Below are 19,594 nucleotides of genomic sequence, written 5' to 3' on the forward strand. Positions count from 1 at the left end.
GTACTTTTCATGTTTCACGCACTACTTTCGACTCCCATAGCATGTAAAATCCACTAGGAAGATGAAATGTCTCGTTTTACTGTGTTTATTGACCTCGGCTGCGCCTCGGATCAACAAAATTTACACGAAAACCATACTTTTCATCTTTTTATCACAAGTCATGTAAAATACTAATGCTTTTCTGATCTTTCAAACATGAGAAGGAAATTCGTGTGAAATGGGAGAAATGTAAAACGCTAATGAAATACATGAAAGAATGAATTACATGAAGAAAACCAACAAAACCGTTAAAAACCTTGCCACACAGAAGACCTGGGATCTGATATATGTGAAACGATAGTGGGTGAGGCAGGCTAGAACACTACACAGTCGTCCCATGAAACATCAATTTTGCAGAGAAGGCGAACACTATATTTTTGGTCATAAATCTTGTGGATGTACTTGCACCAACCAGTGTATACACTCCACTTGTAGTAGGTCTTCCCAAGACCGACATTAGTACAGCATAACAATGATTTACAATAATTATTTCTTGAGTTATTGCTGAAAAACTGTTCACGGGACCCTCTGACAAGCCTTCACTTTTGAACGCTTTGCACCGAAAACAAACAAACTTAATCGAAAAAATTAAAGATGTGACTTCTCTAGAATTCAAAGACGAATCCGACGACCTATCACTCATTTCAATTGGGGAACCCGTGTTCCCAAAGTTAATGAAATAACCTGCAGTTTTTGCGATATCACGAAAAGCTTAAAAATAACTGAAATGTCACTTCACAATCTGTTGACAAATGAACAATGAAAATGTTATGAAAAGAATCTTGCATATGTCATGTACCAAGAAGGCTGATCTCAAAAATGGTAGAGGTACAGCCGATTGCCATTTTGTTGCTCTTTTGTCCAATTTAAACTCAACAATCAACATACGTTTTTAACGCTTTTGTTGGTTTTCTTCATGTAATTCATTCCATTCATTCTACATGATTTCATTAGCGTTTTACATTTCTCCCATTTCACACGAATTTCCTTCTCATGTTTGAAAGATCAGAAAAGCATTAGTATTTTGCATGACTTGGGATTAAAAGATGAAAAGTATGGTTTTCGTGTGAACTTTGTTGATCCGAGGCGTAGCCGAGGTCAATAAACACGCGAAAACGAGACATTTCATCTTTTTATCCCGAGTGGTTTTTGCATGCTTTAGAAGTCGAAATTAGTGCGTGAAACATGAAAAGTACCGTTTTCGACGCATGTAGCATGTAAAATACATATAATGCGCGTGTGCAAATAATGTGTATCCTTGGTATCTGGGATACCGGGAAATTTTTTGTCTGAAAACCGGGATACCGGGAAATCCACCGAAGGCGAATTTTTTTAGTGTTACCATGAAGCGGGAAGCCAGGGGGAAATCGAAATTGACTGGAAATTGAAATTTACGGGAAATCGAAATTGATGAAAAATCAGACTGATCGAGAAATCGAACTCACCGGGAAATCGAACTAACCGGGAAGTCCAACTCACCGGGAAATCGAAATTGACGGGAAATCGAAATTGATGAAAAATCAGACTGACCGAGTAAACGAACTCACCGGGAAATCGAACTAACCGGGAAGTCCAACTCACCGGGAAATTAAATTCACCGGGAAATCGAAACTCACCGGGAAATTGAAATTGACTGGAAATCGAAATTGAGGGGAAATCATACTGACCGAGAAATCGAACTCACCGGGAAATTGAAATTGACGGGAAATAGAAATTGATGGGAAATCATACTGACAGAGAAATCGAACTCACCAGGAAATCGAAATTGACGAAAAATCCAACTCACCGTGAAATTAAATTCACTTGGAAATCGAAATTGACGGGAAATCGCAATTGATGGGAAATTATACTGACCGAGTTAACGAACTCACCGGGAAATCGAACTCACCGGGAAATTGAAATTGAGGGGAAATCATACTGACCGAGAAATCGAACTCACTGGGAAATCGCAATAGACGGGAAATCGAAAAAACAGGAAATCGAGAAAAAACGGGAAGTCGATAAAAACGGGAAATCGATAAAAACCGGAAATCGAAATAGACGAGAAATCAAATTTACTGGGTAATTGAATAAAAAAACGGAAAGTCAAACTCACCGGGAAATTGAAATAGAACTCACTGGGAAATTGGAATAGACGGGAAATCGAAAAAAACGGGAAGTCGATAAAAACGGGCCATCGAAATAGATGAGAAATCCAACTTACCGGGAAACTGGAAATTGAATCGGAATGGCTGAGAAGTCAGAAATAGAATGTTTTAAAATTATAAAATCGCAAAAATTTCTCGCTCGCTCCGCTCGCTAACATTCCCTTTCTTCTCATTTTTCACAGACACTAAGATGTGACAAATATTTCGCTGAGAGGTCCGAAATAGAATTGTACAAAGTAGAAAATTGAAAAATCTTCTCGCTCGCTCCGCTCGCAATCACTTCATATCTTATCAAAAAATACAGATGCTGAACGTCATAGATTTAGGGTTGTAGTCAGAGAATAGAATATTTTCAAAGTACAAAATCGCTAAAATTTTTCGCTCGCTTCGCTCACGATCATTAAACTTCAGATTTATAATATTTTTCGTTTCATTCTCTCAGCTATTGTATTGCCTGCCAATTAATTCCAGCTGCCTGTGCCCGCGATATCTGGCCCAGGCAGCTGGAATCAATTGGCAGGCACTACAATAGCTGAGAGAACAAACCGAAAAATATTATAAATCTGACATAAATGAAGCAAACATTTGGAATGCGAGACTTTGGCTTTCGACGTTTTATAACATAATTCATGTTTGTCACGACAGTACTTGATCAAACTTAATTGAAAAATAAAATAAATATTATATTCACCGGGAAATGAGAAAATTTTTTACCGGGAAATCAGAACTTTTTTATCGGGAAGTCTAGCTAAATTTTAAGGATACCGGGAAATTCGGGAAATCTGATTTTGGATACCGGGAAAAAAACATTATTTGCACACACGTTAATGCACAAAAAAAACCTTCTAAATTGCTTACTGCCTTTGCGATCAAATCAGATGTGATCTAAACTGTTCTTTCAGAATTTTGATTGACGCTACCTAGTACTTCTTTAACTGCTTGGACACGCAAAGTATATGGTGCCACCACAAGCAGATAATGAGAACTAACCACTTGTATGTCAATGGTGCCAATCGACAAAATCAAAAATGAAATTGAATTCGTTGGTTCAATTGAATGTGGGAAGTGTGTAGGATGTAAAAGTAATGAATCCCACAACCGTAGTCATAATATAATTGGGTAACTGTAATTCTTGAAAATCCCGGTAGATTTCCTTCGGCACACAAAGACTAAAGTATCAAAACCGACACATTTTTCGTCTTAGGTAACAATATGGCGAAATAGTTTCAAACGGTGTCCCAATAAGAAATCGATATGCAGGTAGGTCCTTGACCTAATTCAAAAAAAAATGCTCAAAGCCATTCCGAAAATATATTGACAAGCATGTTGTGTGTGTGTGTGTAGTGTTAGTATGAATAAATATTTAAAAATAAAAAACGAAAAAAATACAGTGTGTTCATCTTTAAAAAGAACAATTTTAGATTTATCAGAATTCTAAAAGTCATCGACGTTCCCAGTGAATAAAGTGTTTCCCAATCTATGATATTTTGGCGTTTAAATTTGAATTCGCTAACCGATTTTCAAATTTTGTACTAAAATATTATAAGGTTAAGAGTGATATCGCCAAATCTTCAGGTGATTTTTTTAACTTTGGAAACAAGCGGTCTCCGATTTTAATGAGTGATAGCTCGTTGGATTCGTCTTTCAATTCTAGGAAACACGTGTCTTTCACTTTTTCTTAAAAAAATTTGTTTTCTGTGAAAAGCGCTCAAAAGTGAAGACATGCCAGAGGGTACCGAAAACAGTTTTTCGGCAATAACTCAAGAAAAAATTATTTTAAATTGTTGTAATGTTGTACGACTGTCGGCCTTGAAAAGACCTACAGGTGGAGTATAAGCACCGCTTGGTTCTAGTTGATCCACGAGAGTTATGACTAGAAATATAGTGAATGTTCGGAGAGTCCGCCTTCTCTGCAGCTTCGATGTACCACGGAGCTGAGTATGGGGTGTTGTAGCTGGCCTCACCCACTATCGTTGCACATATAAATGAATCCAGTACTTTTGGGCTGCAAGCCTGCAGAAGTCCTGATAAAAAAGTTGGTGCCAAAATGTAGATTTTTTCCTTCTGTCTGAGGGCCCAACTGCCAGAACAGCGTCTGGAACGGTTTTCCAAACTCCTGTCACGTAGCAAATATTGGTCCAATTGAAAAACTAATTACTGTTCCGTAGTCCGGAGGTCATTTGCTATACGCTAACACTTTATTTGACTAAAATCCTCGGAGAAAAATTTAATAATTTTTCACAAGAATTACTAACACTGGATATGTTGTAACGACCTATATTCGAGTCAAAGTGAAGCGTATACGGTAAGGGAATAGTAGACGATACAAAATTACTCACGTAGAACCGTTCCAGACGCTGTTCTGGCAGTTGGGCCCTCAGACAGAAGGATCTACATTTTGGCACCAACTTTTTTTCAAGACTTCTGTAGGCTTGCAGCCCAAAAGTACTGGGTTCATTTATATGTGCAACTATAGTGGGTGAGGCCAGCTACAACACCCCATACTCAGTTCCGTGGTACATCGAAGCTGCAGAGAAGGCGGACTCTCCGAACATTCACTATATTTCTAGTCATAACTCTAGTGGATCAACTAGCACCAAGCGGTGCTTATACTCCACCTGTAGGTCTTTTCAAGGCCGACAGTCGTACAACATTACAACAATTTAAAATAATTTTTTCTTGAGTTATTGCCGAAAAACTGTTTTCGGTACCCTCTGGCATGTCTTCACTCTTGAGCGCTTTTCACAGAAAACAAATTTTTTTAAGAAAAAGTGAAAGACACGTGTTTCCTAGAATTGAAAGACGAATCCAACGAGCTATCACTCATTAAAATCGGAGACCGCTTGTTTCCCAATCACCTGAAGATTTGGCGATATCACTCTTAAGGACAACACTTTATTGACTGGGAACGTCGATGATTTTTAGAACTCTCAAAAATCTCAAATATGTTCCCAACTTAAAGAAACCCACTGCAAAAATAAAAACAAATAAAAAAAATACCTTTCCGCTCCCCTCTAGCCTCTAGCTCTATGGCTTCTGGCGACAAATCTGTTAATCATCACCAAATTACCAACCCAAAAATAAAACCATAAAAAAAAAGAAAAACAAAAATTATTAGTAAAAATTCAATATTGCTAGACCTGTCCTCCATATGAGGGACCATTCACAAATTGCTTTCGTTCAGGCAGAATTTTTTTGGGGAAATTTATATTTTTGGGAATCTTAGGAATAAAATCTGCCATTTCCCGCATGCGTTCTTTGCAAATGGTCCCTAATGTAATGCGGTTAGTTTTGTTAGTGAGTTCTCTACGGCAACCCCTTAAATTACGGCAAACATATCGTGATGTACAGAGTCATTAATAAATCTGTTAACTTCTTTGGTGTGAAGTATGCTCCTACTGGTGTTTGAATTACGAAATCTTTTACTGTGAGAGCTGCGGGAATGTTCTATTAGTTTCTAGTTTTGATCGAATACTAGGAAATAGGATGAAATTTGGTGCCATTTGCACCAATCGGTTTGGAGATTTGGGGGGGAAACGAAGCTAAATCAAATTTTTAGAATTTTACAGAGTGCACTGGGGTCCATAAGGACTAATCAGTTCAGCCGGTTCGTACATAAACTGGAAGTGTGTCCTCTGACCTTCAAAGTGACATTATTATTATCTGACATCCACGGCCATCGTTAATCGATGTGTGAACATGAGTTCGACGCTCCAAAATGTGAAAAGTGAAGAGAAGCGGCAATCATATCGTCATACGTCAGGACAAAATCAGTTACTTCTCTTGTTCAAAGTATCTCGTTAAGTGTTTGACACAAAAACTTGTACTTCATTGTCACAAAGTCTTGTACTTCATTTGTTTAAACACACAGATTTCACTATGCAAGGCCGATTTTACGGGAAATTATCGTTTTTTTCGTCGTTTCTGTTGGATTTCATGCAACGAAAAGCCTCTCCGTCATGCGCATTCTTACAAGTTTAGAGACTCACTGTTTTGCTTGAGTAAGTAATAAAATATCGACTTACCTAACGGAACGGTGGGTACATGCGGTTGAATTTCGGCCGGTTTCAAACTGGTCGCTAGTGGTGTTTGTGGCCCATTTACCAATACCTACGAAAATCGGAAACCGATCAATATCTCGACACACCTTCCATCGCCAAAGACTTTCGTTGAACGACTCGTACCTGACCCAAATAATTCAGAAGTTTTTGTGCTCGATTCTGCGACGGTTGGAATTGGAACAGCGCCGGATGTTCGTCAATGAAATATGTGTCCAGCACACCGTTCAGGAATTTTTGATTCTCCAGCACGTTCAGCAGAAACGGAATATTCGTTTTAACGCCACGGATTCGGAACTCTCTTAGCGCACGGTTCATCTTGGATGCGGACGATTGCAGATCACTGGCATGTGAGATGACTTTGACCTAAAACGGCAATTTATGTGAAAATCATGATGGACCCCACGATGCTGAGAACTTGTTAAGCGATTATTTACCAGAAGGGAGTCATAGTACGGCGCTGTAAAGCAAACAATTTCGGTTTAGTGGAGATCATTCAACTCTGACTCAAATCGTCACTTACACACAATGGCTCCAGCATAACTTGCAGCACTGTCCAATCGAATGCCCATACCTTCACCGGACCGGAATACTTCCAAACGTCCAGTGCTCGGTTGAAAATCGTTCGCTGGATCTTCTGTTGTGACACGGCACTGAATCGCATACCCCTGCGGCTTAATGTTCTCTTGCGTGTATCCCATTTCGGGCAAGGTCATTCCCTCCGCGATCCGAATTTGTGATTGCACCAAATCAATTCCAGTTATCTCCTCCGTGACGGTGTGTTCAACTTGAAGACGAGCGTTCACTTCGATGAAGTAAAAGTTTCCCTTATCGTCGGCCAGAAATTCAACGGTTCCGGCATTCTCGTAACCGACATGCTTCGCCAATCTCACAGCACATTCAGTCATCTTATCACGCACTTCGATGGGCAATCGTGGAGCCGGTGCAATTTCAACCACTTTCTGGTGACGCCGTTGAACCGAACAATCTCTTTCGTACAGATGCACCACGTTACCGGCCTTATCACCCAATAATTGCACTTCGATGTGGCGTGGTCGTTCGATGAACTTTTCGATGAACATGGCACCATTGCCAAAAGCGGCTTTCGCCTCAGAACTAGCCCGCTTGAACATTTCGTCCACTTCATCCATCTTTCGCACAACTCTCATACCACGTCCACCGCCACCATAAGCTGCTTTGAATATCACTGGTAGACCGTGTTTCTGGCAGAATGTGACTGCTTCTTCAGATGTGGTGACTGGTCCGTCTGTACCAGGAACAATTGGCACTCCAGCTTCGATAGCCGCTTTTCGTGCAGCGACTTTATCACCCATCTGCTGAACAACTCTTGGTGACGGACCGATAAACCGTAAACCCGCATCGATTACAGCCTGTGCGAAGTCTGATCGTTCCGATAGGAAGCCGTAACCGGGATGTACGGCATCCACATTGTTTTCCTTGCAGACTCGAATGTATTCCGGTATATTGAGGTATGCTTCGACCGGTGCGAGTCCTTTTCCCACCTGAAATTAAAAGAGTATGAGTGGCCAGTCGATTCGATTCGATAGAACAGTCAACCTACCATGTACGATTCATCAGCCTTTTGTCTGTGCATGTGCATTTTATCTTGTTCGGAATACACAGCCACCGATTTAATTCCTAATTCGGTGCATGCCCGAAACACACGGATCGCAATTTCTCCCCGGTTCGCCACCAAGACCGAGCGAATCGGTTTGTATTCAACCTGAAAGATTTTCCAAATTTCTTCTTAATCAAATCAGTCCAACGGATTCATCGACCATCCATTTCTCATACCTTCGTTGAATATGAACTTTTTGTGATAGACCATCCCCGCGATAGTTGAGCCTGCCGCATCGCTTTTAGACCGATATTTCTGCCGCACATCGACATTTTGCGGTAATTGAGCTTGTAGTTCGACTTAATCGATTGAAGACTTAGGATAGTAAAATTAAAGCTGAAACAACGAACGGAAAAGGCTTGATTCGAGAACTCGGGATATTGTAAGTCGATTCGACACTTACTGGTGTATAAAATATGCGTACGAGGAATGACTAGAATTTCATCTGAAAGGTGTGATGTACGAGTAATTTTGTTGATTTTCCTCTGGGGAAATTTTGAGCCTTCCAAAATCTGCAAGTTAAGAAAAAAAAGGTTCGATTGAATGACACTGCTATGATTTCGACATTAAAGTACACTTTGCAGAGTGCAAGGATTACTACGATGATAGAAATTTACGTCGATCATCTTCAAGTTATTCCCAAGGTAAATATAGTGAGGAGGCGAGGGGTAACCGACTGGCTAAAATGGTGGCAAATCAATTTCTAATTCCTTTCAATTCCGTTTAATTACCTCAATTACCGGACCAACTCGTCTAATTGCCGGATTCGCTCTATTTCCTTTCAATTCCTTTCAATTCTGTTCAATTCCGTTCAATTCCGTTCAATTCCTTTCAATTCCCTTTCAATACCCCTTCAATTTCTAAAGGTATTTCCTGTCAATTCCTTTTAATTGCTCTTAACTCCTTTTATTTCTTTAATTAACGGATTAACACCACTACTTGCCGGATTCGCCCTTCAATTCCTATAATTCCAATCAATTCCTTCAATTCCACGAATTTTCGAAATAATTGCTCGATATTTTCAAATAGATATAAATTTAAAGTCAAAGTTAAACGGTTAAACCCTTAAGCATTTTGGAAAAAGAATCGTCAGACTATATCAAGATAAAATTTGGAACAACTATGTTGTCCTACATTTGTGACTCATTTTGTTAGCATCTTTAATTTTTACTCATACTTTTAGAAGAGATTTTTCAATTTCAATTTAGATTAAACCGTCCAATTAGGTTCCAAACAAATTTTTTTTTTATTTTTCTTCGATGCAGAACATTATTATAAGATACTTTGCTTCGTATTATATGCCAAAAAAATGTTTACTTTTTTTTATAAGCCATTTTGAAAACCCAAAAAATAACGAAAAAAACGAATTGACGAAACGAAATACACTCCGGAGTGTATTCCGATTCGAATTTTCATGATTTTTTGCGTGTTCAAAGTGTTCTATAAAAAAAATTAAACATTTTTTTGGCATATCTTTTGGCAAAGTATCTTATAATAATGTTTTGCACCGAAGAAAAATAAAAAAAATATTTGTTTGGAACCTAATTGACTGCAGTTTGGTTTAAAATGATTTCACATCGCAGATCATTGTTTATTTTAGATAAATAGTATTTTTCGTACTAAGACAGGAAATGACGAAAAACTTTTGTGCATCCGACAACTGAAATACGACATATTTTGCCGTGATTTTTCATTAAGAAATGTCAGTTTTTCCCGAACGATATATCGTGCAGGAATAGTATTTTTCGTACCAAGCCAGGAAATGACGATTTTTTCAGCACCAGTCCAAAGTTTTCCTTACGAGCGAAGCGAGTGAGGAAAATTAGGACGTGTGCTGAAAAAATCGTCATTTCCTGGCTTGGTACGAACAACGTTTTGTGCATCGGACAACTGAAATAGACAAAACGCATCAATTTACTTGAAAACATACACACTTCACATTCACCATATTAAATTTCAGCAGCATTTTGCAATAACCATGCTTAAAAGACATTTTTTAAATGTTAGAAACTTGGTTATTACAAAATGGTGTCCATTTGATCAATCGTATAGTCATAGAAAAATTCATGTAATTCTTTTCCCGCACTATAAATCGTAAAGATATGAAGTTTTTTCGCGCACGATATATAGTTCGGGAAAAACTGATATTTCTTAATGAAAAATCATGGTAAAATAGGTCGTATTTCAGTTGTCGGATGCACAATAGTTATTTACGTATATGTTGTAGACGGTATATTTTAAGCAATTTCGCGGATTGTAGCGCGAACGAAGTGAGGGCGACAAGCGAAAGTTCCTAAAATAAACCGTCCACAACAGATGCGTATACAACTTCTCATGCTGAGGGTCTAAGTTACGAGAAAAATTCCGTAATTTATGCCCAAGGCATGAAAAAAACTTCATTTCTTTACGATTTATGGTGCGGGAAAGAAATTACATGAATTTTTCCATGACTAGATTGATTAATATGGTGAATGTGAAGTGTGTATGTTTTCAAGTAAATTGCTGTGTTTTGTCTATTTCAGTTGTCCGATGCACAAATCGTTGTTCGTACCTCGACAGGAAATGGATTTGTTCAACACTCGTCAGCAACAGCCAAAGTACTCAATTTTTTGTTTCGCTCCTGTGAGCGACATCGTAAGATTTTAGGCTTTTGAAAAGTGGATGGAATAGATGATATTGTCGGTGATGCATTTTTTTGTAAATTTGGTTTGAAACTGGAGCATTTCGCATCAGCAATGCCCCAGCCTAACATTCCCCCGACGAATATTCACTTATTTGTTGCGGCTCAAACTCTTCCGTATCTGACTCACAAGAATCCTCTGAAGAAGAATCCTTCAGTGTGCATATTTTGAACATAAAAGGACGTTGGACCTGTTCTAAAATTAAAACAAAAAGGAAATAGTGTGGTTTTGCACTCGCTGGTCCTCCTTTACGATAATCACACTTATCAGAATTTACTCTCATTTACTTTCAATTCCTTACAATTCCACATATTTCCAGTCAATTCCTATCAATTCCGATCAATTCCTACCAATTCCGATCAATTCCGGTCAATTCCATCAATTCCAATTATTTACCGGATACTCCGGCAATTCCTTTGAGGGTGTGTAGTCAATTTCCCGAGTCGGTTACCCCTCGTGAGGAGGTAATGCCATATATAACCGAATCAGATGTGCGGTGGCACGAAAGTTCGATACAAACGCCATCTCATCCATTCGTTGAAAGCAAAAAATGGAATAGAAAGTCGGGCCATCTGTTGTGTGATAGCGAAAATATTTTTGTGAAATACAAGTAAATCGTAGTCAACCAATTCAAAAAAAGATGTCATTGGCATCGAACTTATGTGCTAGGCCGCGCGTCTGAATGGCATTACCTCCTCACTATATTTACCTTGGTTATTCCAGACGTAACCTCCAAGGTAAATAAAGCGTGGAGGTACTGCCATGTATAACCGAATCAGATTTGCGGCGGCACGAAAGTTTGACAATAAGCGCCATCTCCTCTCTTCGTTAAAAACGAAAAATGGAAAAGAAATCTGGCCATCTGTTATGAGATAGGAAAAACATTTTCCGTGTTCTTTTTTGAGAGATGAAATCCACTCAATGAGCTGTCGATTTTTCATGTTTTCTATTTCTTATCTTGAAGAAAAGACGATGTAGCTCAGTAGCTCAAAAACATTTTTTTAAACACAAGTAAATCGTAGTCAACCATTTAAAAAAAGGTGCCATTGGCGTCGAACTTATGTGCTACAGAGCGCGTCTTAATGGCATTACCTCCACACTATATAAACCTTGGTAACCACTTAAGTTTCGTTAAATTTTTTCGTTCATTCATTCATTTGGAGGATTTTTTTTTGCAATGTGAATGGTATTTCCGATGGCATTTTAAACGTCCTTGAAGATGATCTATCAACCAATACTATAGACTGATACACGATACACACAAAAAAGAATTCGCCTAAAATCACCAACAGTCTTAAATTAGAGCCTTGCTATGAACGCTCTCATCAATGATCATTTTTATGAAGCATTGTAGCAAAACTACAATCGGTGACTCTGAAGTAAGTTATTCAATTCGTTTCAGCTGTCTTTCAGCTGGTAGCTCAAAAGTGCTTATAATTGTGATTGTAGTAAAATTAAATGGTATAGGTTTGTTCCAAGGTCATTTTGAAATGTCAAATTTCATCCACAGAAGGCAACTTAACCTCAACTTTTAGGTTGACGAAAATTTTAACGAAAAATTTACAAAGAAATTCGTTGATGTTTAGGTTATGTTCATCTCTGTGGATGAAATCGTCGGCGTTCGTGTTGTCAAAGTTCGGGTTTACAGTTATTTGGAACCATAGAGTTATACTCTATGATTTATTGTGTACGCATGCCACCATAACTAGTAGGGTAATTCAAGTGACCTACTTTTAAGAGCTGTTTGTGCAGAACTTTAAAGAGAAAGAATGGAAACAAGGGTGGCACCACTAGATGTATGTTGAATCGTAAATGCAACTATGACAATGCGCAGATATCGCCACTAGAGAAAATGGCCAAAAATGACGTCACAGCTGTCGTGACACGACATGACCCAATGAGATCGGCGTTTCTCTTCACAATTAGTTGGTCTGACCTATGATATACGAAAGGCCTTGAGAAAAATAAAAAAAGGAAAATTTTCCAACAGAATTTAATGTCTTTTGGTGCGCTTGAATCGGTAAACAATGGGTATAGCATCACTTCACACCATCACCAAGACATGTAGTTTTACATTGTAATGGGCTCTGGGTAATATGGTCCTTTATATGGTAAAATGTATGTTAAAAAAATTGAAGTACAAGATTTGAAAATAACCTATTGAAAATACTTTGATCGATGGAATTAATCGACCCGATTATGATACTAGTCATTTGCTTGCCGTCTGTAACCAATGAAAGTCTAGAACAGGTATGGTCGATCGGCGAATTCGTCTTAAACGCACTCACATTTTATGTCAAAATAATTTGAAAATGAGTGCGTTTAAGTACGAAAATCAAATTTTTATGTCCTCCGGTCGGACAATAGACCATACCTGTTTTACACTTTCGTTGTCTGTAACAGGTTAATAGTTGTAACCTTTTCAAATTTAAGTTTTTTTTTCAGAATTTTTACGAATTTAAGAATTGTAATTCCGAATGACAAATCCTGCTCTAATCTATTTAAAGTTGTGACGGCACCTAGATGCATTGCTCAAAGAATTGAATAGTTTTCTCATTGAAGATAAAGGTTAGTATATTTAAGTAAGACTATTTGTAGTCACCTAGTCACCCTGCATCGGTTATTAGAGGAGGCACAATAATTCTAACAACGCATCAGTGTAAATATTGACATAATTCGCTCATCGAGACAATCGTTTTTTGTATTTAGTGTAACGTAGGTAGATTACCTCATATATGCTGAATGACTATAACCATCCCAATGTTTACTTTTTACTTAATTGTGGCGGAAAATTGAATAAATTAAGAATTGATCATTTGAAGCAGCAAACATTAATCTTTGTCTTTCGCGTTTTCAATAAAATGTTGAGCCTAAGAAAAGGGTAACCTATAAATAGAGAAGTCAGACAATTTTCTCTGACTCTGCCGCTAACATTATTCAAACATGAGAGAATAATAGTCAACGAACGATATGAGAATTTCATTCATAGAAAGTGCTGGTTTTGTATAAATTTCAAAATGTACATCGGCACCTTATTACTCAATATATTTACGTAGATGCGGTAAGTGGAACGGAATTGTAAGTGCAACAATTATGCAACCGAAAATTTTTGCAACTATTTCGGTTTGTTGTTTCTGTAAAATGTAACGTTGTTATCGGTCAGATGACCTTTACTTGAACCTGCTCTAAATCAATCTAACATTTTGCACTTAATATTAACGATGGCATGAATGTGCTCTCTGTAAAATACTCTATTTTAGTAAATTGGGTAAAAAATTGAGTGCAACGTGTCCAGAAAAAGTAAGTGGAACTAATGGAACACAATTTCCACAAGCGGATAAAACTCAACCTTTTACAAAGTCCGATGGATCGTTAGCATTTTCACATGCAGCTCGGGCCGGCAAAATAATTTTGGCTGTCGTTTCAACGATCGCTCAAGTACGGTTGGAAGTATCCTAACAAAGTGTCTTCCTTTGTATAATTCAGTTGCAGAGAGCTCGAGCAGATGAGATGGTATTCGTGCCAAATTGATGACCGAAATTTTGAAATACAAGACAAGTCACATGGATGATATTTTTTATTTGTTCAGCATGACAGACCATCCAATTGAAATGTTATTCCAAACAATCATTCAATTTCAATATGCCACGAATTACCTTCGATGTCCTAATAAAATGTCCAAACACCTTAAATATATAAACGAATTCAAACGTCGATGTATTCGATCAGAATTTAATTGAACTTCAGACGGCAATGACTAAATTTTTGTTAGCAACTTGTATTGAGTTCCAAACAACGATTTAATTTCGATTTAGAGCATTATTATGAGCAAAAAATCATTCTATAGTATAACAAAAATGTAATCTTGACAACATCAAAAGTCTGAGTCCCAAAATCTACACCTATAAAAATTTTGTCCAGCTCAGCTGTAGTCGTTGTACGAATGTACTGTACAAATTCGGGACAAGTACATTATGTTAACGTAGCAGTAATATTTACAGTACAGCTGTATCAATGTACAGTTGGGCGAACATTGGTTGTCTCATCGAAAAATAAAAGTTGTACAGAAAATATTATCAGAGTTCATAAATTGTCATCTTTAAACTATTTAGTACGTTTATTTACGTCAACTTATTTAAAAAAAAAAAAAAACTGCCGTCCGTGCGATTCGAACTCTGGACCTCCGACACTCCAGTCCACCACCTTACCCATGTCCCAACTCAGTACTTGTGTTTGGAAGACATTATGGGAAAGCTATCTTATAACATCGTACGTCTCCACTGTACTGTCTTGCTGAACATTAATGTTCAGTTGATCAGTATTGTGAAATTGAACTTTAAAAGTTCTCGTATTTTAATACTGTTGTGTGGTAATGTAATTTCCAAATGTTCAAGAAGGAAGTTTTTTTTCTGTAAATTATTTGTTAGGAAATTGTAAGACTTAAGTCTTCTTCTCCTATTCTATAATTCTAAGAATAAATATTTTGAAAGAAAAAGTTAAGTTTCCGGCAGATGGGCTTTTGTCACATATTATTTAGACACGCAACAGTCTGACAGAAGCTTATTAAAATTAAGGGTAGCAACATAGCCAATTTTACTAATACGTCATTACTGTCTCGCTCAAAAGCGGTTAAAACGCAACTAGTACTACTTATGTGTACGTCAAATTATCCTTTGTTTGCAGACTTCAGTTTTTTCATTTCATGATTTTGTATGCGAATGAAAACTAAAAGTGAGAAATTTTTCTTAGTAAAAGCTGTTTATTCATTTTTTTGAGCAAACTGTTTGAAAATGTGTTAAGAATCGATTGCGTGGATTTACTTAATCAGTGCCTTTTTCTCACAAGCATCGAGGCTGAGTTCTTTCGCCGGCTACATTTATGACAAAATTCGTGGAATAACGTGTGCTCCTTAAGTGCTAACTTTCGAACAGAAGAGAAAGATTGATATTTACGAATGTCAAAAAATAGGTTTATAGTGTAACAAAATCATTTACCAAGTCATTTATTAAAAAAATTTCTTGAGCCTTCATTATTCAAATACGTTATTATTCAAAACTTGAATTTCTGAATTTAGTAGAGGGGCATTTCGTCAAAAAAAGTGATTTGCCTTCCTATGGATTTTCTAAAAAATGTTTTGATGGGATTATTTTGAGTATTATTAGTAGTCAAAAAAACACTAATTAGAAAAATTCAAGGTCAACAAGGTTTTTTTAACAAACAAAATTTCACCCGCCAATATAAAATCAGCGGTACAATATAAACACTTCATTTCTTCCATTATTTTCAACGGAGATTGTGTATAAAATATAAAATTAATTAAACAACACGACATTTACGTGGAATCATCATCGAAAATTAAACTTTCGCGTACTTTGTTAACGTAGGTACTAGATTCGAAAAAATGATTCTTCTTCTTCTTCTACATATACGTCGGTTCTTTATTCGTATGTACAAATGCACGCTTGAATGAAGAACCGACGTATAGAAGAAGAAGAAGAATCGTCATTAAGTGCATCTTGTACTTACGTTAACAAAGCTCGCGAACGTTCATATTTCGGATTCCACGTAGTGTCGCCTTATTTAATTAATTTTATATTTTATATACAATCTCTGTTGAAAATCATGGAATGTCGCCGAAGAAACGGATTGTTTATATTGTACCGCCGATTTTATATTGGCGGTCGAAATTTTGTTTGTTAAAAAAACCTTGTTGATCCGCGACCTAAAAAATTTCTAATTAGTGTTTTTTTGACTACTAATAATAATACTCAAAATAATCCCATCAAAACATTTTCGCTAATAATTTAGGATGGCTAGACACCAAATGCCCCTCTACTAATTACAAATAGTTCCTAAATTGTCTCGAAAGTTCGTGCAGTGTTTAGTCTCATTTAACATTATGGAAGTTTTCACGACCACTACATTCAAACTGGCATTCATTCAGCTATAGTGTACATTGTCCATCTGAATGGTACTTTGAATCTGTCACAAATCATGTACTGCTCTGCTGTACAAATTCGGGACAAGTACATTTGTTAACGTAGCAGTATATTTGTTAACGTAACAGAACAGTAGTACATCTTAGCTGTACATAGTACTGTCATTACGTTCAAAATTCAGCAATTACGTACAACATACAGATATGCTGAAAACTAATGTTCAGCTGTGTAGTAAAAAGAACTGCACGGGTACCATACCCAAATATTTTTTTTATAGGTGTAGAAACCAATCTTGGAACACCTCACTTAGATCGAAAATAACCCAAATACATCGGAAAAACAGGCGGAAATTAAGAATTGCCAGAGGAATCATCTATCATCCCAAAATTTAGGAACCAACCTTGGAACACCTCACTCATGTCGAAAATATCCCAAATCCATCAAAAAATCCGATGGAAGTTTGGAAGTGCCAGAGGAATCATCTGTCGTCCCAAAATTTAGGAACCAACCTTGGAACACCTCACTCATGTCGAAAATATCCCGAATCCATAAAAAAATCCGATGGAAGTTAGGAAGTGCCAGAGGAATCATCTGTCATCCCAAAATTTAGGAACCAACCTTGGAACACCTCACTCATGTCGAAAATAACCCAAATCCATCAAAAAATCCGATGGAAGTTAGGAAGTTTCAGAGGAATCATCTGTCGTCCCAAAATTTAGGAACCAACCTTGGAACACCTCACTCATGTCGAAAATATCCCGAATCCATAAAAAAATCCGATGGAAGTTAGGAAGTGCCAGAAGAATCAGCTGTCATCCCAAAATTTAGGAACCAACCTTGGAACACCTCACTCATGTCGAAAATAACCCAAATCCATCAAAAAATCCGATGGAAGGTTGGAAGTTTCAGAGGAATCATCTGTCGTCCCAAAATTTAGGAACCAACCTTGGAACACCTCACTCATGTCGAAAATATCCCGAATCCATAAAAAAATCCGATGGAAGTTAGGAAGTGCCAGAAGAATCAGCTGTCATCCCAAAATTTAGGAACCAACCTTGGAACACCTCACTCATGTCGAAAATAACCCAAATCCATCAAAAAATCCGATGGAAGTTTGGAAGTGCCAGAGGAATCATCTGTCGTCCCAAAATTTAGGAACCAACCTTGGAACACCTCACTCATGTCGAAAATATCCCGAATCCATAAAAAATCCGATGGAAGTTAGGAAGTGCCAGAGGAATCAGCTGTCATCCCAAAATTTAGGAACCAACCTTGGAACACCTCACTCATGTCGAAAATAACCCAAATCCATCAAAAAATCCGATGGAAGTTTGGAAGTGCCAGAGGAATCATCTGTCGTCCCAAAATTTAGGAACCAACCTTGGAACACCTCACTCATGTCGAAAATAACCCAAATCCATAAAAAAATCCGATGGAAGTTAGGAAGTGCCAGAGGAATCAGCTGTCATCCCAAAATTTAGGAACCAACCTTAGAACACCTTACTCATGTCGAAAATATCCCGAATCCATAAAAAAATCCGATGGAAGTTAGGAAGTGCCAGAGGAATCAGCTGTCATCCCAAAATTTAGGAACCAACCTTGGAACACCTTACTCATGTCGAAAATAACCCAAATCCATCAAAAAATCCGATTGAAGTTAGGAAGTTTCAGAGGAATCATCTGTCGTCCCAAAATTTAGGAACCAACCTTGGAACACCTCACTCATGTCGAAAATATCCCGAATCCATAAAAAAATCCGATGGAAGTTAGGAAGTGCCAGAAGAATCAGCTGTCATCCCAAAATTTAGGAACCAACCTTGGAACACCTCACTCATGTCGAAAATAACCGAAATCCATCAAAAAATCCGATGGAAGTTAGGAAGTTTCAGAGGAATCATCTGTCGTCCCAAAATTTATGAACCAACATTGGAACGTCTCACTCATGTCGAAAATAACCCAAATCCATAAAAAAATCCGAAGAAAGTTAGAAAGTGCCAGAAGAATCAGCTGTCATCCCAAAATTTAGGAACCAACCTTGGAACACCTCTAGCTCCCAAAAACGCTTGCGTACCCCCATTTTTCCACAGTTTTCCGATCGAAAACAACAATTGACCATTAACGTTAAGTATTATAAACTGCCGATAGAAGAAATAAAAGTACTGATAGAAAATTATGAATTACCGATAGAAAATAATGAGCTGCCGATAGAAAGTAATAAACTACCGATAGAAAATAATGAATGATCGATAAAACGACCAGTTTATCGGTACTTTAGTACTTTTTATCGGTAAAACGTTATCGGTAGTTTTGAATATTTGTATTGGTACTTGTGAATTTCGCTATCGGTAATTTATTATTTTTATCGGTAGTTTTGAATTAATTTATCGGTCAAATATAATATCCCGTTTCTGACTTCGCATATTTTCTTAATTTTTCACGATACTTTACTGAATTAAAAATGAATTATGTAAAATTTCGATGCATAATATAATGCAGAAATACTTCAAATAACGTTCGGAATCGAAATAAAATATAAAAATGTTTTGTTAGCAACTTGTATTGTTAATAAAAAGAACAGTGGACCTAAAGTATTCGCCAGAGGAAGGCGGATAAATCGGGAATCTCCGAGCTACCATAAGGTTGGCACCAGGGCTTATTATTCGGAATTTTTCCGGGAACACTTAAGAATTTTTGGATATTTTTAAAGAATAATTCTTGAAAATTTCTAAAATTCTCCAATTTTGGAATTTTAAAGATTTTTTTTAAGTGTAAGAATTGAAATTTTGAATAATCTGAACAGGTAGGTAGTACCTACTAGGTACTGTGTTGGCTTCGGGTTTTACTAGTCGAAATTTTTTCGGAAATTTTTAAGACTTTTCTTAAAAGAGCTCCCAAAAATTCTTAAAATGAGTTTTTGAGAATTGATTCTTGAAAATTCTTAAAGTTCCTAAAATTCTTAAATTTATAGATTTTACGAGTTTTTCAGGTTTTTCAGAAATTTTTTAGAATTTAAGAATTGAAATGCCGAATAATGTGCCCTGCAAAGTCATTAGGATTAAAGATAAAACATAGGTTCGCCTAATTATGGACA

At 37.2% G+C, this 19,594-nt stretch overlaps 1 protein-coding gene across 4 annotated transcripts in view; it reads right to left on the reverse strand.

Annotated features, from left to right (window-relative positions):
- LOC119074379 (pyruvate carboxylase, mitochondrial) overlaps positions 1-19,594 on the reverse strand; it is a 33,625-nt gene that overhangs the window by 7,235 nt on the left and 6,796 nt on the right. For 3 of the 4 annotated variants that reach the window (XM_037180492.1, XM_037180490.1, XM_037180491.1), the window contains exons 2-9: positions 8,287-8,395; positions 8,060-8,219; positions 7,827-7,988; positions 6,768-7,767; positions 6,682-6,704; positions 6,371-6,610; positions 6,212-6,296; positions 5,187-5,234 (exon numbers count right to left, since the gene is read on the reverse strand). In XM_037180492.1, coding sequence (XP_037036387.1) covers positions 5,187-5,234; positions 6,212-6,296; positions 6,371-6,610; positions 6,682-6,704; positions 6,768-7,767; positions 7,827-7,988; positions 8,060-8,155 — 1,654 coding nt within the window. In that variant the 5' untranslated portion in view covers positions 8,156-8,219; positions 8,287-8,395. The remainder of the gene's footprint in view (positions 1-5,186; positions 5,235-6,211; positions 6,297-6,370; positions 6,611-6,681; positions 6,705-6,767; positions 7,768-7,826; positions 7,989-8,059; positions 8,220-8,286; positions 8,396-19,594) is intronic. The other variant, XM_037180493.1, reaches the window with a different exon arrangement.

This window comes from Bradysia coprophila, unplaced genomic scaffold (genome assembly GCF_014529535.1).
Source record: "Bradysia coprophila strain Holo2 unplaced genomic scaffold, BU_Bcop_v1 contig_151, whole genome shotgun sequence".
Lineage (NCBI taxonomy): Eukaryota > Metazoa > Arthropoda > Insecta > Diptera > Sciaridae > Bradysia > Bradysia coprophila.